This window comes from Rhamphochromis longiceps, linkage group LG1 (assembly GCF_057381845.1).
Source record: "Rhamphochromis longiceps isolate RC_006_pf linkage group LG1, R_longiceps_female_GT1.1, whole genome shotgun sequence".
NCBI classification, from domain to species: domain Eukaryota; kingdom Metazoa; phylum Chordata; class Actinopteri; order Cichliformes; family Cichlidae; genus Rhamphochromis; species Rhamphochromis longiceps.
The window spans coordinates 39,727,618-39,754,282 of record NC_140557.1 but is presented as its reverse complement, the minus strand read 5'-3'; the positions used below and the strand labels follow the sequence as shown (position 1 = coordinate 39,754,282).

Sequence of the window (26,665 nt, the reverse complement as noted above, 5' to 3'; positions counted from 1 at the left end):
GTCAAATGTGAGGCCATCTATCCAAGAGCTAAAGCTTGGCTAAAACTGGGTCATACAACAGAACACGGATCCAAGCACACCAGCACATAAAGGCTAAAAAAGAAGGTGTCAAAGTTTTGACTCAGCACAGTTAAAATTCAGACCTCAGTCTGAGTGAACTGCTGTGCATAAATTATTTACTTGCAAACCTCAATCAACACTATTGTAAAGAAGTGTTGGTCAAAATCCCTCAACAGAGAATGGATAGATTGATAAATTCACACAGTGAATAATTCCTTGAAGTTATTGCTGTGAAAAGAAGACCCGCCTGTGCCTCAATTTTATTCTGCAACCTAGACATCCACATTACTCACACTCTCACATAACACATACATAGGGCCTTGGGGGTGGGCACATTTTACAGCATCCAGAGGATGGTCGGTGTATTCCAACCCACCTCTGGCGCTGGTGCCCTACCCTCAATTTTAAATGCATATAGACACTGAGGGTTTTTGGGAGGAGCCGTGCTGCTCTCTGATAGGAAGCAGGAACCATGCTCTCCTGTGTTTTAAATGCACTTTAGAACAGCACACAGCAACACTACATATGAGCGGGCGGGAAAAAAAAGAAAAGAAGACCCGCAGGCTAACAATGACTCTATAACTCTACAGAGTCCTATCAGAAATGTCTTTTTCACATGACTGTAAGTATCTTTCATTACATTACTCTGATGATTGAACACTACCAACAGAAGAGGTTCATGTATAATGTCCAAATCAAGAGTATACAGCCTCAGGGAGATGAACGTGGAGACAAAGGCAAACTTTTAAACCTCAGGTATGTAGATAGCACCACTCTGTCGGCCTCCAAATACATCATGTGGCTGATTCCAGTCTGCCGCAGTTCTGAATGACCCAGCCGGTGGCGTTGACATCAAGCTTCAGTAGGTCCATGACCCATTCGTCCTTCTGAGCTCCCTCCATGAACTCCAACAAGGTTATCTCACCTGTTGGGCACAAAAACACGATCCACACTGTTGACTTTATACCACGGCTTCTATGATGTTTGGGGAAAAGTCACATTTTTGCAGTGTTACACCATTACAGGCAATTTTACATTAAATAATCAAAATGTAACTGAGTTGCAGCTTTAATTCAAGGGGTCTTATTTTATTTATTTTTTTTTTGCATTAAATGTTTAAGAATTACAGCTTTTTCTAGAAACAGTGCCCCAGTTTAAAGGCTCAAAATGAATGGGACAATTGACCGACAACCACTTTCATGACCAGGTACGGTCTGCCTCCTTGCTATTTAATGACAAATGAAGCAGACATGATATCTGAAGTTGAATCAAAAAGTAAAATCTGTATTTTATTTGAATTTATAAGAATGAGTGCACAGCTCAGGAATAAAAACTGAAAGAGGGCAAGGAGAGTGCACGATGGCAGAATTATTTCTAGTTAAGAAGAACAACTTCACAACAACTGCTGAAACAATAAAATGTTCTGACATAAAAACAGATTTTAGTTACTAAAAACAAGCTTATTAAGGGTGGATCCACGTCAGACTCTATTACTGTCTGAGTCACCACCACAGATCCATCAGCGAGCCATGTTCTCTCGTTGCTAATGTTCAGTGTCTGTCACCTACAGTTTGTCCTGTCAGGTTAGAGCTGAATACTCAGATTTCAATATCTAATATAAATTATGGCAGTATAAAGAAATGTACATATTTTTTAATCAGATCTTTATTCTGTCTATGACAGTGACAGAGTGAACAAAGCTCATTTAAAAATCCTTGCTTTATATGGCCCACAATGATGCATTCATATTACACAGTCCACTGCATGAAGATTGAAGCTCTGCTCTTTTTGCCACAGTGAATCCAAGTATCAGAGCTCCAGTGATGACGATATACTCAGAGATGATTAAAGAGGCTCTCAGAAGAAGCTCCAAGACTCCATCACCTCAGAGTTTATGATTAGATTCATATTTTACTACACCTGCTTCCTCCTTAGAAGAGACAACTGGAACATCTAAATACTTAAAACTAAAAGTGGGTAGTTAACGATAAACTCGTATTAGGTTGTGGTGATTTACTATTTTGGATGCATTGAAATGAAAACAGAACATATATGAAGTCAGTATAGGAACAAACTACAGTGACATGAGACCATGAGACATGTTACGTCTCATGTCTAAGATATTCAGAACAATCACAGCATATTCACAACATAGTGCAGTGGTTTACACTCACCATCATTATTCTGGTCAACCAGCTGGAAGATTCGGTCACAGATTTGGGATGGAGTCATGCTTATGTGAGTCTTGTGGAGTTTGATTTTGTAAAGAATCTGCATGAGACACATGAAATGATGATCAAGCACACTCACATTCAATTTAGATCTAATCTCCTAAATATACAGTGTGTTGTCCTCCAATATGCTGACAGGAAAGTTTATTCTGTTCTGACAGGGTCGACTCTGCCAAAGTTTTGTTTCTTTGTGATTTGCTAAATATGATGCATAGCTGAAAAAAGATCCAGGTGCAGATAGCATATTGTGTTGTGGTCTGACACACACACACACACACACACACACACACACACACACACACACACACACACACACACACACACACGCACACAAACACTAAAAAAGGCTAGCTGTATACACACTTGGTCTGTTTGCTCACAAATAAGATTGTTTTAACATCAGTTAACAAACTAATGACTTAGAATTACTAAGATTTGTTATTTCAAGAAGAAAACAATAAAAAGTGTTTAAAGTTTTCTTTTACCATAAATGACCAGCATTTATGTCTCCAAATTTAGAAGCTTCTAGTAAATTACAACAGCAGCCTCCCAGAATGGCCTCATTATGTGTTCATCTAATGTCCCGTGAGGCTGCATTACATGACCCCTGGGCCTAATCTGGTGCACAGGAGTAGTACTTTAAGCTGTCTTGAAAAGATCTGTGTTATGAAACCAGGTAACTTCTCACAGTTAAGACAGATTACACACAGATGATCCTCCTTTTCTACAAATCTTCACTCTTAACATACTGTTCAAAATGAAAAGAAAACTTTGAATCACACAGTTTATCTTACCCTGACAAGCCGTTTCACCTCCGTCCTGTCCAGCCTGCCGTTTCCATCACTGTCATACATCTTGAAGGACCACTTGAGCCGATCTTCAAGATTACCTCGTAAGATCAAGTGAAGTGCTGCCACATACTCGAGGAAATCCAGTGTGTTATCCTGTTTAAAAATAACAAAAAGGTACATTTACAGTGAAGTTGTACATTTATTTTTACAAAGACAAATTGTTCTGTCTTTTTACCTTGTTTGTGTCGAACGAGTTGAATATTGTTTCTATGAAAAGGGACTCCTCTACAGAGCTGCTTGGAACTCCAAAGATCTTCTTGAACTCATGCAGGTGCAGGGCACCGCTCGGACACTCCTTCATGAAAATGACACACAGCTCATGAATCCTTGCCAAGTCCATCTCCTCATTGTGACTTTCTTCTTGTCCCATGGCCTCTGCCAGCTTGAAGGAAAAAACCCCAAGTGTGTTTGTATGGAAGTTCTGCAGAAATGACTGCAAGGCGTCTGCTTGCACAGTCAAACTGAAGAGCTTTGGACTGCTGCTTAGCCTCGCTCTCACTAACCTGACAGGGCGTGGCAGGTTAGTGACACGTTAATCTTTTAATTTGCTAATCTCTTGACTTTTAATCAGCAACATCTTGTTATAACACGTCTGAAAGTTTGGCATTGCATGTCATCAATGTGCCAACAGCAGTGAATACTGTGGTGTCTACTTAATGGTAACTTAGGTGGTTAATTAAACCAGCTCTCTTTGATATTAGCAGCCTGTCTGTCATTAGATATGTGCTGCAGCAGAAAGAAACATGGCACTCAAAGAACTGTAAATAGAAATTCTGTAACAGCAGGGAGATAACTCATGGTGAAGGGGTGGGGTTAAATAAGTGTCACTTCTTCCCACTCCTTTTCCATATGTAACTGAATCTGAACAGGTGAAGTAATGTTCGAATGCCCATCCATCCATCCATCCATCTTCTTCTTGACCACTTCTCTGGGGCCGGGTCGCGGGGGCAGCAGCCTAAGCAGAGAAGCCCAGACCTCCCTCTCCCCAGCCACTTTGTCCAGCTTGTCCAGGGGGAACACCAAGGCGTTCCTAGGCCAGCCAAGAGATATAATCTCTCAAGCATGTCCTGTGCCTCCTCCTGGTGGGACATGCCTGGAATAGCTCACCCAGGAGGCATCCTTATCACATGCCCTGACCACCTCAACTGGCTCCTTTTGATGTGGAGGAGCAGCGGCTCTACTCTGAGCCCCTCCTGGATTGCTAAACTCCTCACCCTATCCCTATCTCTTACCTTACCTTATTGTGGTGGAGGGTTTTCTGTGTCCCAGGGATCCCAGGGGCTATGTTGTCCGGGGGCTTTTGCCCCTTGGTAGGTTCTCCCATGGCAAAGACATTGCTCATGACAAAGAGCGATTCAGAAGACCCCTCTGAGTGAAAGGCTAAGTTCACCCTGCCTGGGATATGGTTACTGGAGCGCCAGCCTGGAGCCAGGCCCAGGGAGGGTGCCCGAGGGCAACAGTCTGGTGGCCGGGCCTAAGTCCATGGGGTCCGGCTGGGCGCAGCCCAAAAAAGGTACATGGGCCCATCCTCCTGTAGGCCCACCACCCGCAGGAGGCGCCATAGGGGTCAGGTGCATTGTGTGCCGAGCGCGGCCAGGAGCGGAGGCCCTGGTGGACTGATCCCCGGCTGCCGAGGCTAGCAATTGGGAAATGTTGAAATGTATTAACTTTATTTTGTGTTGCATTGTTTTCTTCTTTTCGTTGCTAAATGAACTTCTGTATCTTGTTCACGTGTTTTGTAATGTTACATGAAGGCTGTTACCTTGACTGTGACATCTACATGTACATCGATGTCCCCGCTGCACATTATAAATAATACGTTTAAGGCACTTTCAATGATTTCACATATCCAGTTTCCCTGATACGTCATGTCTCAAGTCCAGCTGATGCTATAAGACCTATAGATGATGGGTTTCTTTGCGGTGGTTGTGGCAGGAGGTCATCTACTAATAACGATGATGATGGTTCGATCGCTGGCTGCTCCAGTCTGTATGCCACAGTATCCAGAGGTTGGTCGAGTATCCAAAAATTGTACTCAAGTAAGAGTAGCATTACATTAAAATATTAGTCTTCAAAAAAGTTACTCAAATAAGAGTAAAAAAGTACTTGGTGAAAAGACTAATCAAGTAGTGAGTAAAAGGTTATAATGTCCTCTGACAGTATCCTTGGGCAAGATACTGAACACCGACCGGCTGCTGATGTGTTTGTCAGAGTGTGAATGTCATTTAGAGGGCTTAGAAAAAAGTGTTTGCATGACTGTGTGTGAATGAGACATGTTGTATAGAGGACACTGAAGTAGAGCAGCATTATATAAGAATGAGTCCATTTACCATTTCTAGAAATAGTGTTGTTTGCTCCTCACTCCACCAACACAATAATGTGACAATAATGTCCTTTTGAGCACTCAAACACAAGTTATTGTTCTCCTCTCATGGCTACATCTCAGCAAGACTTACTTCTTGAAGGGCTTTGACGCTACCATGTAGTCAAATGGACTAAAGATGGTGGAACATGATGAGGCTACCCTGAAATATTTATGAAAAGATGACCTCTTTTGTCATTTTTCTCACTTCTACACATTTATGTCAATTTATTATTTACAACCAATGCATGTTTAATACAAATAAACTGGACATGTCAACTCACAGGCCAGTGCCAAAATATTAGGCTTACCTGACAGGCACAGACCTCTCAGTTCAGTTTTGATTTCCCAGGGGAGTGCTCGTCTACACAGACTAAAAGCTTTTGAGTGTCTACGTTCTCTACTGACAAAATAAACATGCCTGAAAAAAACATATAAGAACATGTAATCATAACTGGATTATTACATATGCCAGTGTTCTTCTGGGACTGGCTAATATGTGCTTTAAAGCAGTTTGAGTGCTCCAGTAGAATAAAAAAGCACTGCGTAAAAACTAGTCCAATCCATTTATTATGAAGACATTTACATTAACTTTCAACATTCAGTTAAACCTTCAGCAAGCTGTGATTATTATTCTGCTGTCATAAATTCTGTTTATAAACATTTTTTACTTGCATGTATGAACAGCATAGATAGATAGATAGATAGATAGATAGATAGATAGATAGATAGATAGATAGATAGATAGATAGATAGATAGATAGATAGATAGATAGATAGATAGATAGATAGATAGATAGATAGATAGATAGATAGATAGATAGATAGATAGATAGATAGATAGATAGATAGATAGATAGATAGATAGATTCCTCTGAGGTCAAGGGAAAGCTTCTGGTCATAAAAACATAATATCAAAAAAATGCCATAAATAGTTTTTAATTCTCAAACATTTTATGAAATACACTCAAATACCAGGTCTCCTCAGCACACTTGCAAATAGTTTTTGATGAGTGGCAGTTAGGCTGTTCAACATCTTGAAGAACTTTTCTTCTTGTCAGCCTCTTCAGTCTCTTCGTGTGATCTCTCACTGGCTCTATGAAGCTGAGATCAGATTGGTTCGCCACTGGCAGGATGCTCGGGTTCGTTGCCATGGGCAACAGGTTTAGTGGCAAAATGTTTGCGACCCATGTGTAGCAGGGATTAGTTATCGGCTGTTATACACTTAAGCCTAACATGTCTTATTTCACAAATCTTAACATGGATTCAGTTGTTTTTCTTCACATTAATCTACACAAAGTCCTCAGCAAAGACAAATCTGTGGATTTATTAGCAGTAGGCTGTTAAATGTTAAATAGGGTCCTTTAAATTCAGTGCAAGTTTGCTTGATTTTGTTTTGATAGTTTACAGATCTAAGGTTCCACTGTTTCCTTTCTCCATTTACAGTAGAGTTACAGAGGCTCCATATGACCCTGAGACTGCCAAGCTCAGAGGATGCTCCTCATCCTCTACATTAGGAACCACAGAGATGTTCCAAACATTCACACATGTCTGCTGGTGGGTTTAGACGACGCCAAACTGAGCCAGGTCGCTCAGCTCCATGTCACCAAAGGCCTCCCAGGGACAGACCACTGCAGAGTCTGCAAGGTAAGAAAAATAAAAGCCAAGCATAAGATTTAAACATAAAACAGCTTCATAATAAACATAATAATCACACTCACCTCCAGGCTCCTCCATCCCTGGGACATCATTGTCAAAGCTATTGGAAAGGCAGATGGAAAGTATTCAAAGAAAGTACAAGAAACTGATGTATAAGTGTAAATAATTACTCAACTCACCCCTTCTGTCCAGGTTTGGGAGCTTTGCTCTTAAACTGCCGAGATCCCTTCTGCTTGAACTTAGGAGGAGCAGGCTTGGAGCCCTCCGCTGGCTCGGCTGCTGTTGCATTCATCTTTAAAAAGTTCAAACACGAAAATAGTTTTATCTCTTTTTTTACGACTTCTGTATGCTAATAGTCTCTATTCCAAAACTAAAGTCAAAGGTCAGCTATGACCCATGATCGTGAATCAGCATGCAGCACCCAGGGATCAAAACGTGCCATCAAGTAAAACCTGTTTCAATTTTCAAAGGTGAGACTGAGCACATTTAGCTCCTGATCAGGCCTCATCACTCCCTCATACTTACGTAAATGGCACAATAAATACAGAGGATTGTTTTCCACCCTCACATCAGTCATTTATTTCACGAGGAACCTTCTGTACCTACTGGCAGTGACCAGCTTGGACGACAGAGCACTTTCCAGCCTAATGATATCTCCAAATCAAACACCATAGCAGGTCCCTCCACCGTTCAGTAAATCTGTGACTTGTATTATTCTTCAGTCACCGACACTGCTCCAGCCACAGCATGTCAGTATCAGCAATGCTGCTGCACTGCCTCTCAGATATTTATACAACGATGTGTAGAGTATAACTGGACTATCATTCACTGTTCTTTAAGTCGTTGCATGAAGTCTTGTTCTGAATTTTTAACACTTTCAAGAGTTATTTTACATCAACGTGAGGATTTATGAGTGTAATCTGAAGTTACATTTTAACACATCTAAAAGAATAAACGCACACTCTTCTACACACAGTTAAACCAGGAAAAGCTTTCAAGATGTTAAAAAGTACTTTCATAGAAAGGTTTTTGCTACAGTGCGTGCTCATGTTTGCTGCCAGCTCTTACCCTGTTTCAGAAGAAGAAGAAAGAAGTGCGGTCTCAGTCATGCAGCCACTCTCCTCACAGCATTTATATACTGGCTGTGGTCATAACAAAGCTGTAAATAGAGCTGCGATGGTTTTTTTGAAGGATAATCTCATAATCCTGAGCCGTGTGTACCTGTGCTGCAATGCCCACTGTCCATGCCAAAACCTTCTGTGGGTGTTCACTAAACAGGAAGCATTTTGGGTCATCATGAACTAAGGGCTCATCGGTTGTGTTTGTGGAAGGAGGACAAATCTGCACAGGATGCTGGATAAATAAACCCAAAGAACAACACATCTGTTTAAGGCATGGGGCCACAGGGCAAAACATTCACTCTTAATCAGTGTGCTGCTTATCATCATTAGACTGAAATGCTCAGAGAAAGCAAAAATGTAAGAATACACTGAGCTAACACCTGAAAACAAAATCGGGTTAGCCTCCATTCCCAGAGGGTCTGTGACGATCAATTATTCTGTTAATGAAGCGAGTCCGACTCTGTTCTGCAAACCTCATTGAAAACTGAAATCACACTAGGATGCATCATCATAACCCTAAATACTTGAACATTACGTAACACAAATGAGATATTTCAGAGCCGTTTAGCTCACTCGTTATTTTCAACCAAAAACCTCCAATTTCTTTTGTGTTGTTTGTTTTTTCAGAAGCCCATCGAGGGTCCTCAGGCAGCAGGGCCATGTGAGGACTGCAGGGACACTTGCAGCATATGGAGGGAGCTGGTAAGTGTCAAAGTGGATTACTCTTAGGGTTGCCAACCGTCCCTTAAAATACGGAATCGTCCCGTATTTAGAAACAAAAGTACATGTCCCGTATTGAGCTAATAAGGGACGCACTTTGTCCCGTAATACAGTGAGAATCAAAAGTAGTCTATAAATGTTTATGGAATTAACGCTTTGTTTGAAAACATAATTCCCAGCCCCTCTCCTGCTTTGTGACCAATGAGCTGACAGCACACTTATGACAATTCGAGTATGACAATTCAGATTACCGCTCATCTCATTGGTCGAGGAAAGGTCGCTTGCGGAGAAAATACCGGAAGACAACAGATGACCATAACAAGAAGCATGGCCAACAGGGAAACAAACGCCGACACTGCGGTGCAAGTCTCGGACGACAGTACACCTAAAGCTGGGCAGACACTGTGAGAGTTTTTCAGTCACGTTATTCAGCTCCTGCTCAAACTGCACGATTGACTCGCAGGGGTTAGAAGTTGGTAGGTCACGATGCAGGTCTCACACTATACCGCCCGATGCTCTGATGCGACCTGAGTGCTCACACTGTGCCTCCATAACACGAAGGTTATAACAGAGAATCTGTCGCGCTCTCTCTCACTCTCTCTGTCTCTCACTCACACAGACACACCACCACCATCAACTTTGCTAAACTGCTAATGAAAAACATGATCAGGCAGCTGTGATTAAGCAGCGATGTAAATCCAACTATTTTCACGGTTGTTGTGGTCGTGATCATTTTGTGATGCCACATCGAAAAGGCTCGGATGAGCTTTCCAAAGTTCTACAAGTTGTGCCTCCATCGCTTGTGTCCAGATCACACGCTGCACAGCTGTGCTGCTCCATCTTTTACACCAACGTTTACGTTTGCGCGTGAGCAGTGTGAGCGCCTGTGGTGAGACCCTCACGAGCGATTGATGATCGGGAGCTGGTCGTGAGGTGTTAATCACTTCTCGTTACCCCACGTATACTACACGACGCACGATGAAGGCCAAAATCGGTCCGATCACTCAAAAATCGTCTCAAAATGGGCCAAAAATCGCACAGTGTAAGCCCAGCATTAGAGCAGCAATGTTTGTTCCCCTCAGAGAAAGGGAAGAATGGGGAAAAGGAAAACACCTGGCTGGAAAAAGTTAATATGGGCATGTGCAGTGAATATCAGCGCTATGTGGCCAGAAGTGTGATAATATAATTTATTTTGTGTAATAAACAACTGTAAGGATAGATGATTACAACAAATAGATGACTAATACATAAAAGTAATACACAGATGAATAATGATGATGAGTTAAGATGCGTAATCATGGGAACAAGCGGGTTTACAAACATGAGCAGCCGATTAGCATTAGAAAAGCTGAAATAATACCTCAACTGAAGCCAATTGTACTAAATGCACTAAATGTGCACTGTTACAAGAATGTTTTTCTTTCTATTATTTTCTATTATTTTAAGTTAAGCAGGACAGAGTTCTTTTAAAGAAAGATTTACTTATATTCTCAAAAGTTAAGCATGACAGGCTTCTGTTTAAGAAAGAGACCTGTTTTATCGTGTTAATGTTGTCATTTTGAGCTAAAAATAAATGGCTAAATGATCATTTGTTTCACATGTGTTCATATCACAAAGAATACACATCTACTTAAATCAAATTCAAGTCAAATGGTTAAAAAAATAATTTCACACACAAAAAAAGAGCTAGAAAATTCACCACACTGGGAAGGGTGAAGACAACTGGGTCGCCCGGCCCTGGCCACGAGGTGTCCCTTATTTATTTTTCAGGGAGTTGGCAACCCTAATTACTCTTAATCCCCTGAACTAAATCCACATACTGTACACTTACACAACATGTTAACTAACCAGCAACAAATACTTCATGATCAAAAAGAAATTAATTTACAAATTCAGTCAAATCTGAAATCAGCCAGAAATGCGAACCAGATCAATCCGCTGGTTAAGAGCTGAACACTAAACAAATGTAGTTTGTAGTTTTTTAATAAATACAAATGGATGCTGTGGTCAAATAATTTGCATAATAATTGAATTGATGGAGAGGACTCTCGTTGCTTTGATTGATTTGTTTTGTTGTGATTTGGTTCTTTATAAATAATTTGAATAGAATTAAAAAAATTATCCACAGCAACAAAGCATTATTTGTTTCCTTTCTTTACATAATCAGCTTAAAAACAGGCCGGAGAAATAACACAACGCTATGATCCATGTAATGAGGTCTAATTAGGAAGTGAAGTAAAATAGCTGCATTTACAAGCCTGACAGCAGGTTGTTACACCAAAAGTCTGAGTAATCATTATACATGTTGATGAAAGACAAAGAAAACTGTCACCAAGCAAGCTCTCAGCCATCAACTACATTCACCTCAGCAACAGGTAAATAAAGAGCAGAAGCTCCATTTTAATCCAGGAGGCTGAAAAAATAAACGTGTGTCAGTCAGTTTAAAGATCGTAGACAGAATAAAATGAATTTTTGAAGCTGGACTCTTACCTATTTTTACCTTTAGACTCATGATATGAAGGATCATACCTACACTGCCAAATGTATTCACTCATCTGCCTTCACACGGATATGAACCTGAGTGACATTGCTTTCACAGTCTGCAGGGTTTAATATGATGTCTTTATGGACGTTGCCTCGTGCACCGGTGTGCAGTCATGTCGGTACAGGAAGGGGCCATCCCCAAACTACTCCCACAAACCTGGGAGCTGAAATTGTCCAAAATGTCTCAGTATGCAGAAGCATTAAGAGTTCCTTTCAGTAGAACCAAGGAACCGAGTCCTGAAAAACACCCGCACACCATAACCCCCCCTCCACCAACCTTTACACTCGGTCAGACTAGTACCGCTCTCCTGGAAACCTTCAAACTCCTCCAATGGACTGCCAGATAGAGACGTGTGATTCGTCACTCCAGAGAACACGCCTCCACTGCTCTACAGTCCAGTGGTGACATGCTTTGCACCACTGCATCCAACAATGAGTGAAATTCAGGTCAAATGGAAAATGAATTCATGAACTGAGCTGAGCTGAACTCTGAAACGATCATTCTACAACGGACCGTGGATGGAAACGTATAAAAGCTGGAAGGAGAGTCTGTGTTCAGGAGGATACGAGTGGCAGGCTTTCCTGCTGACAGCAGAAACTGGGACCATTTCTTGAGAGGTTTTGTGGATGTTTATTGACAAGAGTTACAAGGAAAACTTTTCAGAGATTTGTTTGAATAAAACCAAGGAGAATCTAGGTCATTTTCATTTTGTACTGCATTTGTACACATGGACGACTCAATATTATTCAAGTTTGAGTCCATAAAACACTGACGTTGAAAAGGGCCACAATACAACACACTGTGCATGCTTGAGCCGATTTACACAAACACACAGGCCTCAGCTAAAGAACCAGCTATAAATTATAGTGTAAGTATAACAAACTCTCTTATTTTGGACGACTGTCTGTGGTATAATTCCACTGCAACAAGTATTAGTGCATTCAGTTCAAAAAGACTTGTGCCTCAGTAGTCAGCACTGCCTCACAGCAAAAGCATCCTGGGTTTAAGCAGCAGGGCTCCTCTGTGTGTGGTTTAGATGTTCTCCTCGTGCTTTCTCAGGTTTCTCCAGCCAATCCCATTTCTCCTGCCATCAAAAACACGCTACAGCAGGGCCGACTGTCGCAAAACAGCCCAAGACTTTCACTTCCTAGTTAAATACAAAACTTACTGTAAAAATCCACTTCATGTGCCAGAGTATGATTTTCAAGAGGAAACAATATCGATTCACTTCAATTTTATGAGAGAAGACAACCGCATCACATTATGACAATGACTTTACATCCCTGAACAGGTTAATGACATTTTTACTGCACGTTTACTGCATGTGTTCCACATTCATTTACATCAGGAGCAAAACAACGAGGAGCGTAAATGAGAAATGTTGAGTTCATGGGAAGTTCCAAAGAATCCTGAACCCACAGTTTCACTTTCAGCTCTACATCAGCAAAACTGAGGGACGGTTCTGCCGCAGCCCTCATTACAAGCATTAACTAAAAATTTAACCGCTCCGAGACTGGGAGCAGGTTCCACAGACACGAACGCTCTGCTCCCGTTCTACTTTTGACATTTCTAAGAGACACAAGTAAAGCAGTCTGAGAGCAACGTGCTCTACTGGGAAAGTATGGTACCATGAGACTTGAACATATGACACTTAGGACAAACAAAAGTCTTAATTCTGGAAAACATGGCTTTGGATTTGCTCTGCCCTGTTTAACTTTGTGCTCTCTAGAAAGACTTTGGTTAATAAATGGTTATTAGATAATTGATTTTTAAGTCTCAAAATTCACGCTGATCTCATGTGATTATCCCCACCATGACTTCACTAATGTCCCACAATTTAGCGGCCAGTTCCTGATCCGTGGCTTTGTCCAAAAGAACCTGAGGCTGACAATCTGCAAAGCACTTTCCTTGCACATTGTCAACATCCGGGCTAGAAGCTACATAGACGGATGTCTGAGCTCCTTCTTCGGGGCTCCTAAACAAGCTTCGGGACAGCAGGTCAAAAAGCGGCCTAACAAACACAGCGATGTGAACGTGCCTCCCCAGATTAGTCCTCACTATGCCCGGCGTTACAGCATTCGCTGTCACTCCGCTGCCCTCCAGGCGACGGGCAAGCTCACAGGTGAACAAAAGGTTGGCTAGTTTGCTGCGACTGTAGGCAAAAGCTTTGTCATACGACTTCTCGCTGCTTAGGTCCTCGAAATTTATGTAACCGTGTTTATAGAGCTTGGAAGAGACCACCACTATGCGGCTAGGAGCTGATCGTTTCAGAAGGTCCAGCAACAAATGGGTGAGCAGGAAATGTCCCAGGTGGTTGACTCCAAACTGCATCTCAAAGCCATCCTCTGTCCTGGTGTAAGGACACTGGTAGATACCGGCATTGTTGATCAGCACATCTAGCCGAGGTTCCTCCTGTTTAACAGCAAAGAGGAGAACAGATTATTTCGTACACGGTTTACTTTTACTACTAGAAACACACTAGATATAAAACAGGTCTGTGGCGCATGTGCACACTGCAGCATAAATGAGCTTCCTCCAAAGAGTGGGTGAGCTCATTCAGGACCAGCTCAGACGACAGCCGCTACATACTTAGAAAACCAGTGACTTATTCCCACACTGCAGAGCTGCTCCCAATTTTAGGATGCCGCCACCTGCCAAATATTTTTCCACCAGGAAGAAATATAAATATTGTTAATTAACAAGCATTCAGTGGTATGTAACCCAGTACTGTGGACTGTCCAGCCAGTCGGGTGACACACTGTATGGATATTCAGCAATGCTGAAGGTTTTCTCCATCTGAGTCTTTTCAGCGTGTCTCAGTTCAGTCCTTTGCATGTTTTGGACTCTTTCACTTCCACAGCTGGTCCACTGTGTTCCATAAGATTTCTTTAATTCAACTTCTGTTGTGTTTTGTGGGTTTTTGCTGTTGAGTTTTCTTGAGTTGCAGTGGGTTTGACCTCTCAGGGCCACTGGCTGGTAGCCTCTTTCTGTTCCAGCATGAGTCTGCACCAGCGCCCAAGGTCTATAAAGGCATGACTGGTGTGGATGAACGTGACTGGTCCACACAGAACCTTGATAAAGCCTAAAGAAAGCCTTTTCCAGAAGAGTGGAGGCTGTTTGAGCTGCAAAGGGTAGAGCAGCTCCATATTAACGTCTTGGGATTTTATATGGAAAGTCAGAAAGGCTCGTTTATGTGTTATGTGTACATGGCCCAACACTTTTGTCCATTTAGTACATGTCAAATAAAACGCGGGTGGCGTGTAATCCCAGGTTTGGGGCTCTGGCGATGACACAAGTAACAAAAACAACTATATCGCTACCTTGATTATGTCTTCACAGAATGCGCGTACAGATGTCAGTGAAGCGAGGTCCAGCTGTTTGACCACCAGCTGTGTACTTTCTGCACCGGTGCCTTGCTGGATGTCCCGAGCTGCCTCCTCAGCCTTGTCCAAGTCTCGGCAGGCCATTATTACACGACCCTGGAGCTTCACAATGCCGGCTGCTGTGGCCTTTCCTATCCCGCTGTTAGCACCGGTCACAATAACCGTCTTTCCCTTCATCATTCTGCGGATTTAAGTTGGTACAGGACTCCAGAGTTCAACTAACCAACCACTGCATCCCCCAAACCAGCAGAAGCCTCAAACTAACAACATGACGGCTTCTTTTGGGGGGATTTTTGCGGTTGGCAAACCAGCTAAAAGGTGCGTCAGCACCACCTACTGGACTGGAGTGTGGCGTGCGCCTACAGGAAGGAAAGAAAAACAAGCATTTAAATTCTTTCTTTATTAAACCTGTCGTGCTCACAGATATCATCAGTTGTTCATAATCCTGTGACATTAGCTTTCTAAGAAAGGCTACGAAAGTAAAAGGAGTCTTAAGCTAATTTATCTAGTAACAAGGAAGGTCGCCGGTTCAATCCCCAGCTCTGTCTGTCCTGGTCGTTGTGTCCTTGGACAAGACACTTCACCCCACCGCTTACTGGTGTTGGCCAGAGGGGCCGATGGTGCAATATGACTGCCTCGCTTCTCTCAGTCTGCCCCAGGGCAGCTGTGGCTGCAACTGTGGTTTGCCTCCACCAGTGTGTGAATGAATAGTGGAATTGTAAAGCGCTTTGAGTGTCTAGAAAACCGCTATATAAATACAATCCATTATTATTATTATTATTATTATTATTATTGTAAAGTTCCTATTAATGCCTTCTTTCCTGATCACAGGCCCAACACTACATGTTGGACAGCTGTTTGTTTGTGTGCTTTTTCTGAGATGAAAGATGTTATTTCTTGTATTTGTGCGTTCCATCACAAACATGTTTTTGAATATTGTATAGATCCCTTCTTGTGTCGTTGACATCCCTTCTTCTGCCACATTTGTTGGATCTGGCTGCTTATAATTCTTTGAACGTGAGCGTTGCAAACTTCCACCTTTGCTTAATGGTTTTTTGTTGTCTGCATTTTCTTTTTTATAAAATTGGTCTTATGGAGATCCCAAGTGCTCCCCTGTCTGTGTACTATTTGGCTGATGATTCCTATTGTTCTCCAAACAGAAAATCTAACCCCACTTGAACAGTATACCTCTTAAGCTTAGCTTGTGCTCTTTTGTAATTAATAATTGTTTCTATTCAGCGGTGCTTTTACTATGTCTGCTCTTACCTTGCTACACTGCTCATTCCACCAAGCACTCCTTTGAACCCTGCCCCCCCTCCTTGTAATTGTTTTTTCTGCAGCCTGTATCCTTTTCAAGCTTTTTGTTAAAAACCTCCACACTTATATTCTCCCTAAGAAGTTCTTCACACCAAGTCTTGCTTAAACTGCTCCACCAAAATTCAATTCGTGCTCTGTGCAACATTTCTTCCTGAATTTCTATTAATTAATTTCTAATTTCTAATACATTAATTTAACCTTAATATAAGGTAAGGGTCGTTATCAGTGTTGCAATATCTTATATTTCTAATGATGTCAATGTTACATTTTTTGTGCTTTCCAGTATTTTGTAAACTACTATATACTCAGCAAGAGCCATTCAGTTCATCACTGCCCATATTCTATCTAACTGACGGCCTGTTCAGGGTCTACCCCTGCAATCTTTAAGAAAGGGGATAATTTTTATTTATAGGCTCGGCTGAGCACAGTTGTGTAATAGCCTGTGGCAGTTCCTACAGTCTGTGATGATCCATTCCTGTATGAACACTAATTACAAATGCATGTGCTTTGCTTTCCGAGTGAGCGCAGCCTTGGCTGTTGGGGTTGAAGATCTGTTCATGGATGAGCCTTTGGGGCCCTCTGGTGGAGCAAAGGCAAACAGTGACACGAGATGATGAAGAAACACGTATTAATAACATAATTAGAGTCATGTGATTGAATACAAACAGTAGTTATAATCAGTGGTATCAGCTTTATTTCAGACACTGGCAGTCAGAAAGAAAGCTACTTATGTCTCCTTCCTTATACACAAGTAATCACGCCACATATTTGACTTGGCAGACTTTTACGCCTTTCTGACAGGACGCCCGAGGGACTTGTGTCTCCTCCACATATTTACACTGTGGAGCCACGAGTGTAAATATTGGCAGTTACACATACAGAGGCATACGAGTGACATTTTTGAGGTCATGTATTTCTTACAGTCTATGTCCTGCAGATGAAAGTGAAATACCAGGGTCAGATATCAGCTATATTGGTGGATATATAAGGTGTTTTTCTACCACATTTTAGAGGAAATGTGGTACATTTGACTCCAGCAGTCATGTGACAGCTTAAGTGTTACATTTTTGATTAGAATGAGCTTTAATAAAAGTCAAATCTCAAAGACAGGAACAAAGGCCTGGCTGGAGAGATGTGATGATGTGTGACAAACTGACTGAAAATACACTCAGGGTGGGAACGAGTTGCAGATCGAAAGGAGTGAGATGAGGTACCAGGTGTGGAAGGAAATACTTTTAAAATAAAACAGGAAATAAATAACATATAAAAGTCCTAATAAAATCCAACATCGTGGCAATAAATTTACATTAAATATGGCACAAACATAAAATGGTATTGTAGACAAAAGATGTAATGTCTCGTCTTCTTCTTCATTTTGTTGCAGTCGCTGGAGTGAACAGCTCCCCCTCTGTTTCTACTCCCTAATGCCAGCGTTATTAAGGTAAACATCGTTGACTGGTAGGTTTGTCTGCTCCGTCTGTGAGGTCACACCGGTCTGCTGGATGAACTGCTGCAAGTTACATTGCCTCAGCTCTTTGTTCAGCTCCTCAATAATCTCCAGTCTGTCCTAGAAGACACAACAGGTATTATATTACCGGAGAACATTGTATCCACGAGCTGATATATCTTACTGTTCTTCAGGGCTGCATCGTTGCCTCCGCTACTAAAAATACAGCAGTGCATCTTTAGTCACACCTTTGCACCAAATGAGACACATTTCAAAAGAATGGAGTGATGACCTGTCCTCCTCCCTCCCTGGAAGGCATTGCAAATGCTCAGTACCATCCCAGAGCCAGAAGCATTATCCAAGACCTGTTTGACCTGCTGCCCTCAGCAGGCACTACAGTCGTCACCAGCTTCTTTCCTAAAACGCTGTTTGGAATCAACTCAAACATCCAAAATCCACATGGCTCTTATGCAACTTTTACAGTCTGCAGTAACATCACTGGTTTAATAACTAAAACTTTCAGCTCAACAGTCAGTTTCTTAACATTATACTGATCAATTAAGACTTTTCCTTCATTTGAGTTAATTAAAGTCCTTAGTTTTTGTTATCAGTGGCTCCACAGAGTACTTCTTAATACATTCGACCAACATACAAACAAATTCCTGGGAGAGTTGTGTCAGAGAGGGAATGTGGTGTAAAAACACATGCCCACATTGAATTTGCAGATTAACCCTTTTGTTTTTTGGTTAACACCAAATGCAAATGTGTTAATTACTGCTTAAAAGTATTATTTCAGTGCTCTCATTTCCACTGTTTCAGTTTCTGTGTGTGTCTGATCTCACCTTGTTACCGGGTGTGGTGAGGATTATTGGAAAAGTGTGATCCTTTTCAGGCTATTATTCATGCATTCAGAAAAAAGCAGGAGGACGGAGGATTAATGCAAAGACCAACAAAAACCTGTCTGTCAGCTTTAGCCTGCACTTTCCCATTTACAGCGTCTTTTGCCAGTTGGGCGTGTCTGGAAAGTTTCAAGTGTGCAGTGGCCAATTTTTCTCATGTCAGCTTACGCAGCATTATGTATCATACTTTTCTTTCATTTCATCATCTCATATTAGCTCTATAATGGATCTAGCTAATATGAACCCTGATGTGCTGCTGAAACAAGTCTTACAGTAGTTTTTGTGAGATCAACCCTTCAGTTTAGGTAGAAATGATTGAAGAATTATACCTTTACCCTTTCCTCAGCCGTTTCCATCTCCTGCTGTAACTCAGCCAGTCTTACATCGAGTTCTTCTCCTAGCTGCAGGCGGTTGTGGAGCTCCTGCTTCAGGGACTTCAGGGACTCATCTTGCTGTGCTGTCAGAGAACTTTGCGTTTGGACTCTGACTTGCAGGTCCTCTTCTAGATGTGCAGAACGGGTTTGGAGTGTAGTGATTTCGTAACTTTGATCGTTTATGGATGAATGAATCTGATCCAGGCGCCTGTGCATACCTGTTGATAACAGTGTTAATGGTTTTTGTTTTAGAAATGCAATCTGGAATGCACCAAAAATGTTGGGAATGTAAACAGATATGAGCACATACCTTGTTCTCTTTCCATCTCTGCCTGTAATGCTTTCTCCCAGTCTTCCGTCTGCATCAGCTCTACCTCATTCTGTCTCACTCTCCACTGCAGTTCCTCCAGTTCTTCAGCAAAAGCCAGAGTTACTTCAGGAGATGACCACTTCTGCTCCCATAACTCAGTCTCTCTTTCCAGATCTTGAAGCTGAATCTCCAGATCCTGTAGTCTTCTCTGTTGCTGCAGAATATCCCTAAACACCTCGTCTTTGGGGTAAGAAGGATTTGTCTTCATGGAGTTCACAGGGTCTAGGAAAGATACCGGTGAGGCCCTCAGTTCTGGTGAGGATCTGGGAGATCGAGACCAGTCCTTCTTTGGTTTATTCCTTTTGGGAAGTGTTGAGGGACCCAGACTAAATGTCAGAGCCTTTTGTGGCTCTCTGCGTTTGAGGGGCTCTGGTTCTGAGGGTCTGGAAAGTGGAAGACGTCTCTCGTTGGCGGGGGTGTCTGGACCCTCGCTGAGGCTCGGGCCGGTCCTCCGCAGAACGAACTGGACCTCTGTGGCCAACTGTCCCAGCTGAGCCAGGTGCTGCAGTGGACAATCATCAGCAACCAAGTGTCTCTCATTCCCTCGTAACTTCAAAATGAGAATGTAACGACCTGTCTGACCTGAGCAGGGATACATAAAGGCTTAGTTTTTAACTGATCAACATATTGCTAATAACATGAAATGCAAATATCAGCTGAATGTGGTGCAGAGTGTAATTTACATTTTTTAGTCCTCCTAAAATGTCTGTATGTAATGTTTGTAGTTTGGTGTTCACAACTGCAAACACCAAACTAACACCATTCTGATAACAAAGTAATTCGGTGAGCGTAAAATGAGAATTTTCATTGTTAGTCAGACTGAGAGACTTACCGATTGCTTGTGCGAGAGCTATGACGACATCCTGACAGGAAGTGTTTAGTGATAGGCCACTAACAACTCTGACCACACCCTCCACCCACACCTTCAGCTCCATTGTTCACACGCAACACCAACTTTTACCTACAGGGTGACACATAAACACATCTGTAAACTACACCAATAAACAGTCAATACATTATAAAAATAAACAGTTGCAGTTTGGCAGTAATGTCAGGCTTCCACAAAGATTAAATGTATAAGTCTGCTGTCAGAAATACATACGGTAGCTTTGACCTTTATTTGCTACATCTGCTCATAAGGCAAAGTTGCAAACACTGAGTTTGTGTTTTATTGTGCTTAGAGTCTAATAAGTACAAATATCAACAGAACAATTTTCTACATTGTGTTCTACATTCAAAACTGTTCATAAAGATACTTCCAGCAGAATGATTAATCCATCAGGCATGCTCCCATCCATCCACCTGCTTAACTGCCTATTCAAAATATTGCAATATTTTTCTATATTTTTATGTATAAATATATTTTTGCACTATATATTTGTTAAATTGCAGTTACACTAATCTAATTGTAGTTCTATTTATATTTTATAAGGAACATATGTAACCAATAAAAATAGCAAATCTGCCTTCTCCTATAATCTTTAGAGCACAAATTTATTTGTATGTATCTATTCATGTATACAACATGTTGTATGTGTTTGGTGCTTTGTTTTTGTACCTGCTGAAGGTCTGTTTGACTGAAATGTTGGGATTTAATAAAATAATTGTAGGCAAGATCTATTTTTCTCTCTGATGGACAATTAAAACACTACTTTTTGAAGTATATGAAATAACATACAAGTGGCTTAAGACAGATTAATATTCATTGTTACATATTTATTTTCTTATGGTTTTATTTAAAGTTGTAAAATTACTTATTATTACCAGTACGTTTCACTATGAATAGTTGAACTTGATGGACTTTTCCTATTGCAAAACTTTGCTGCCAGTCTTACAAAACTGTTGGAAATGATACCAATTTTGTCCTGTTTGGAAGTTGTAGGTAGTCCCAAGTCACAAACAACAATTCTCAGAAAAATGATGTTGAATTTTATAAGCCAGCACTGGAGGTAACTAGAGGGGTCTGAGACTCTGAGGTGGAGTGCAGGAGTCTGTGGAGAGTGGGCAGGCAGGTTTGTGTCAGCGGGCTGCAGGAGGAGAAACAGGACGACTGTTCCTCCTGAAATCTTGGCTGGGAGCTGGAACCAATTTCACATGGACAAACTGATACCAGCACTCGGGTTTTCTCACACACTCTGCAATTTTTTTGCAAGAACAATAACAACAACAAAGGCTTTGTAGAAGAGCAGCCAGAAGAAGAGTAGCCTGTTTAAAGGTATCTGACTTATATAGCAAATAATTCTCTGTATTTCCACTGACACTGAAAAGGCCAGTTTACACCCTAATGAGACATTCCTCTTATGCTCTAAGACAAATGTAGGAAATACAGACCATTAGAACACATGTTGCTTTCACTTCCTATCACCTGGTAAATGGATGTGTTCGTATATAGCACTTTTTCTACTCGACCTGAGTATCTTGCTCTAACCCATGCAGGAGCAACAACCAACCACCTTTCGATTAGCAGATGACCAGCTCTGTGCTCTAGCCACCCCCGAACCCACCTGAATATTAACATTTTAAATCATTCATTTAAAAATCCGTCATCAATAAGATCTACACAGACACTGTAAGCTTACCCAGATTCTTTCCTGAAAGCAACTCGTTTGAAATGTAATTGTTAAAAATGCACTCTTTCATGTTGATATTATACAAGTGGTGATCAACGCTGTCCCACTGCTGAGTGTATACACTGTATTTTCTCTAATCCTCTGTGGATCGGAGAAAAAAACATCAAACTTGTGCACTCAGCGCTTTCTGTTTGCTGTACAATCCTGGAGAACAATTCAAAGACATCATTAAAAGCCCAAAGTTACCATGACATTTATCTCCACGATGTGTGTATGTAAACTTACTCCCAGTTACAGTTGATGGAATTCTACTCAAACTGTTTGTTTTTATCTAATCAGATCAGGGAATCTTTTGCCTCGTAGCTTTTTGCGTCAGTCCTCCTCCATGCAGGTTGCTCAAAGACGTACTGTTCTGTAACCTTTCTTTCACCTCTCCATCCTACTTGCTTGGTTATCCAGTTGGTCTAGGCGGCCAATGTTTTTAAGACTGCCTGTTCCAGACTTGTTTACCACACTGCTCTGCAAACACTCAGAGCTCAGTCTTTGATCTGATGCACAATGTAAATTCTGGGACCTTGTATAAACAGGTGCAATGGTTTTTTAATTATGTATAGAAAAAAACATCTAAATTATGACTGGTCATCTGTCTCTGTGCGTTAGCCCAGCAGTGGACTGGAGATCTATCCAGGCAAACTACCAAATGATTAATATTCCTGCTCCTATGTCTGTGAAGGTTCTCAGTCATCCAGGTCTAAGAAGTCTAAGAAGCTTAGAAAGAAAAACGTCTGGACTTTTTTGAAGACGTTTCACCTCTCATCCGAGAAGCTTCTTCAGGTCTAAGAGCAACTGGTGAGGAGTCCCAGATTTTAAGCCCTATTGGGGTGTCCCCAAGGGGGAAATGGACCCCCTATTGAACCTCTACCCAATCACACGAGCCAAGACATGAAAAAAAAAACGGGTGTAGGTCACAATCAGCAAAGGTTTTGGGACTCTCCACCAATTGTTCTTAGAACTGAAGAAGCTTCTTGGATGAGAGGTGAAACGTCTTCAAGGAAACTTAAAGAAGTCCAGATGCTTTTCTTTCCAAGCTCCTTAGACATTCCTGGTCCGAGTAAAAAGATGTACTGGGTGGTTTTCGGGTGGTTTGTCAAAGTAGTGTGTTGCTGTACCTCAACAGAAGCTGTTGTTTGACTGATGTGGGAATATCTAGTTTCCATCAGTTCTTGACGAACTGCATATTACTGTAACATTACATGCCATTAGTGTCAGTTCAGCCAGGAAATCCATAAAAAGTTAATGTCAGTAAAGCCTTTTGTGTTGGGATTGTAATGAGACCGAAAAATCTTCAGGGGGTTTCTGGAGTGACAACAAATATTTTTGGTGAAAATGGGCTGATTTAGGATTGTTAATCCATCATCATCACCGATATTCTGTCACAGGTCAGTTAATTAGACAAAGACCAGCCTTGCAGCCAACAGTGGTGCTTCCCGGCACATTCAGTGAACATTAGAGGGTTTTTCCTGGCTAAGATTCCTGTAACGTTGCAAATATACATGACTGGTGATTGATACAAAATTGAGTTCCTTACTTAAGACAAGTGTGATAAACTAAAGTGTAATCCATACTGGAGCCAGAGGGAGAGTTTTTTTAAACGACTCTATTCTTGTCATATTTTAGGGGAACCCTCAGAGTGAGCAGTTTAACATATGTGCATACTTGCATTTCAAACAGGTGTTTGAAGTGTGGGGAGGTTTGTGTTTGTGTCATGTGTTTGCTGGGAAAGACGCGCGGCCTCACTGAGCAGGAATGAAGCAGAACATGTTGACATTCCTGAAAGAGTCAGACTCCTCCCACACATACTCCAGTCTCTGTTTACTAAATTCCACTGCCCAGCATCAGTTTCAGTGTCACCATCATTAAGAAAACAGTAGGTGCTATCACGCCCTTAAAAATACCATGAAACTGATTTTCTTTATGTGGAAAATGCTGATTTTCACTTTTATAAGACCTGTTGGGTCTTGATGGGTCACAAATAAATTTTTGCCTAAAGTATCAGCCTCTGTGTTACCTTTTTACCTTTTTTTGTAATGATTGACATTAAATTTTAGTCCACATCCGAAGATTTTGTTCTTGATATAGGATTATTTTGGGGGTCTTTTCAAGCTATTTTGCTTAAGTTAACCAAATCACAGCTTTGTCTTTGATTTGATAAACATGACAGGACATTTTATGCAAAACAATTTCTAATCCACGGATACAGTTAAATAAAGGAAAAACATTTAGTAGCTGAGTGAGGTGATGATTTCAGAGCCTGTTGGCACTCTCCTCGAGTCTGTAATCCTGCTGAAATGATGGAACATCGTCCTTTCACAGATATTACCCCATTAACTGTTTTGATGGTGGTGCTGGACAGCACTGTCTAACTATAAATCTCCCACAGGTGTTCAATTTGGGTCGAGAGCTACACACTATAAAGGACATGCCAAATGATTCCCAGCAGTTTTCTCCTCATCAAACCGCTCAGTGAGCTTTTCTGTTAGTTTGTCTCTCATCTGTGTTTCACTTCATTGTTAGTCATTTCTGTATGGGTAATCTAAAACACTTTATGTGTAATGCTTTTTAATAATTCAAAACTGAGAGATAAGCAGAGACAAATGTTGTACACTTACCTTCTATTTCAGTTTCTCTCTGTTTCACTGAAGGTCCCGCGGCTGTCAGTCTGTTTCGTGGTCGGCCTGCTGAGCAGCTGAACGGCTGTGACTCAAACACACCTACGGACTCAGCTGAGGAGGAGGAGGAGGAGAAAGAGGAGTGCAGCTGTGGAATGCAGCTCTTCTGGGTGTGCTGCGTGTAATGTGATGTCACTGTGAAAGTACTCGGAAGAAGTAAAGTGCATTTACTGTAGCGGATTTTTTTGTGCCACAATCATCCTGCAGGAAATCACCGGCTTTTGTTCTGAGCTTGTTATCTTTTTCTTTTCAGTCCTTCGTGAAAATGCCTCAAACCACCACTACAAGTTCCCACCAGACAGGTCCACCTGTGCTTACTCATTATTCACTTTTTCCCTAAATTCTACAGCCTGCATCTGCCTGATTTTAACAAAGTCATGTTAAACCCACAGCTTTGAGTTGCACTGGTGTGATCCTCTGTTGCAGAGAAAAAAAGTTTCAGTGCTTTTACTCCAGCCTGTGGCTCCAAGCAGTGATGTCACTGTGACGCTGAAACTGGGCTCCTCCCAAACTAAATAGGAGATAAAAACAGAGAGGAGTGGCTCCTCCCACCAACTTGTTCTTTCTGCACATTTCCAACATTCCACTTCGAGGTATTAGTCTCTCCTTTTCTCCTTTTGTCCTTTGCTCTGTTTCCTACTCTGTGTTTCAGTGTGTTTCAAGTTTTATTGTCATGTACAGATAAACAGTGTAGCCACGTTTATCCATAATGCATTTTCTCGTGCTCCTCAGCCTTACATGAGCATATAGAGAGTGCAGTTATATTACGAAGAAAATAACAGAATTTAGCAGTTGTAATAATAATGATAATAATAACAATGAAAATGAGAAAAGGAGAGAAAAAAGTAATAAATATTAGAGAATTTAAGACCAGTTGGTATTTACAAGTTTGGACAGGAGTATTTACAGGTTGAAATGGTTTTGTATGCGTCCTTTCAATGCAGCTGGTTACAGCACCAAACCAACAGCAAACATCAGCATCAGGATGAAGATAAATGAAGCTGAAGTCGTGCTTCCATGTAACGTTTCTTTTACTGAAGTTATTATTTTGTGTGGCTCTACTGTATACCATTTATACACTGACTTTGTGAATTAGGTCTAAAGATCTCATTCAGTTAGACTGGAAATGTTGACAATGGGAGGAAACCAAGTAAAAGTCTTTCAATCTCTCATCAGGACAAACACAAACTGGTTTGTAGTCAGGTCCCATTGAAGACTGTGCTCAAACACAGAGGCCAGTTATTCATGTGAATTAACATCTTGACATCTCCCTCGACTGGTAGAAAGATGAACTGGAAATATTCCTTTTTATGGATGGACAGAGCTGCTCTTCAGCAGTGAAGCAGCACTGTACCACAAACATGTTCAGTGGCTCATTTTACTCAAGGTCCGGTTAATCCACAGTTGCAGAAAAAAACAGGACAATGAAATCTTGCTAATGTTGTGTGAAATTGATGAACCATTTATTTATTTCCCCAAATTAAATTTTTTGTGCCTCGAGATCTCTTGGCCAATCCCATTTTTGATGTTTGTGTTACTGAGAAATGCCTTAGTAACCTGCCAAGTCCAGAACTCATCAAACACCAGCATCATAGAATATCAATGATACTTGATCTTCTATGATACTGGTGCATGATACTGTATCATACACCAGTATCATTCATCTGCCTTTTCATAATTCTACACCTATGAGTTCCTTAAATCCATAACCCTCCCCCATTTTTCTTATGATCAATTCAATATCTTTGAAAAACTTCATCTCAAGACGAATGATTTTGTCAGTTTGAAATCACGTGGACCGGATGGTTTCCCTGCTGAGCTCTGCAAACATTTCTAATAACTTTTTCCCTTCTATTTATAAGAACGACTTCAGAATGTAGCTCCACTCAGCTGATTACTAGACACCGTCTCCTATAAATGGAGACATTAAAATTCCAAGTAAGGGCTCAGCATCCAGATTAGATAAAGTGATTAAATTTGCCCTCTCATTCACCCTGACCAGACAGGTTTTATTAAAGGCTGACTAT

The 26,665-nt window shown here is 41.3% G+C and overlaps 4 protein-coding genes across 7 annotated transcripts; all 4 read right to left on the bottom strand.

Moving 5' to 3' along the window:
• Window positions 1–854: 854 nt before the first annotated feature.
• Window positions 855–3,512, bottom strand: guca1g (guanylate cyclase activator 1g). Its single transcript, XM_085406892.1, has 4 exons — window positions 3,318–3,512; window positions 3,086–3,235; window positions 2,235–2,331; window positions 855–985 (listed from the first exon to the last, which is right to left on the bottom strand). Exons 1-4 carry the CDS (start codon window positions 3,510–3,512, stop codon window positions 855–857), a joined length of 573 nt encoding a protein of 190 aa, XP_085263018.1.
• Window positions 3,513–6,431: 2,919 nt separating this feature from the next.
• LOC146679193 (retinal cone rhodopsin-sensitive cGMP 3',5'-cyclic phosphodiesterase subunit gamma-like) lies at window positions 6,432–7,721 on the bottom strand. The gene is made up of 3 exons (XM_085412835.1): window positions 7,343–7,721; window positions 7,226–7,263; window positions 6,432–7,144 (listed from the first exon to the last, which is right to left on the bottom strand). Exons 1-3 carry the CDS (start codon window positions 7,453–7,455, stop codon window positions 7,068–7,070), a joined length of 228 nt encoding a protein of 75 aa, XP_085268961.1. The 5' UTR covers window positions 7,456–7,721; the 3' UTR covers window positions 6,432–7,067.
• A 5,516-nt stretch (window positions 7,722–13,237) lies between these two features.
• On the bottom strand, window positions 13,238–15,224 carry rdh14a (retinol dehydrogenase 14a). Its single transcript, XM_085408834.1, has 2 exons — window positions 14,870–15,224; window positions 13,238–13,961 (listed from the first exon to the last, which is right to left on the bottom strand). Exons 1-2 carry the CDS (start codon window positions 15,110–15,112, stop codon window positions 13,344–13,346), a joined length of 861 nt encoding a protein of 286 aa, XP_085264960.1. The 5' UTR covers window positions 15,113–15,224; the 3' UTR covers window positions 13,238–13,343.
• A 1,687-nt stretch (window positions 15,225–16,911) lies between these two features.
• On the bottom strand, window positions 16,912–25,095 carry LOC146679191 (ras association domain-containing protein 8-like). 4 transcript variants are annotated; one of them, XM_085408816.1, is made up of 5 exons: window positions 24,579–25,095; window positions 20,172–20,300; window positions 19,280–19,921; window positions 18,931–19,187; window positions 16,912–17,816 (listed from the first exon to the last, which is right to left on the bottom strand). In XM_085408816.1, exons 2-5 carry the CDS (start codon window positions 20,272–20,274, stop codon window positions 17,664–17,666), a joined length of 1,155 nt encoding a protein of 384 aa, XP_085264942.1. In that variant the 5' UTR covers window positions 20,275–20,300; window positions 24,579–25,095; the 3' UTR covers window positions 16,912–17,663. The 4 variants fall into 4 exon arrangements, with proteins under 4 accessions (XP_085264942.1, XP_085264945.1, XP_085264950.1 ...); XM_085408819.1 differs by having other exon boundaries at window positions 16,912–17,811; window positions 18,925–19,187; window positions 24,579–25,094; XM_085408824.1 differs by having other exon boundaries at window positions 16,912–17,811; window positions 24,579–25,094.
• Between the last annotated feature and the right edge of the window lie 1,570 nt (window positions 25,096–26,665).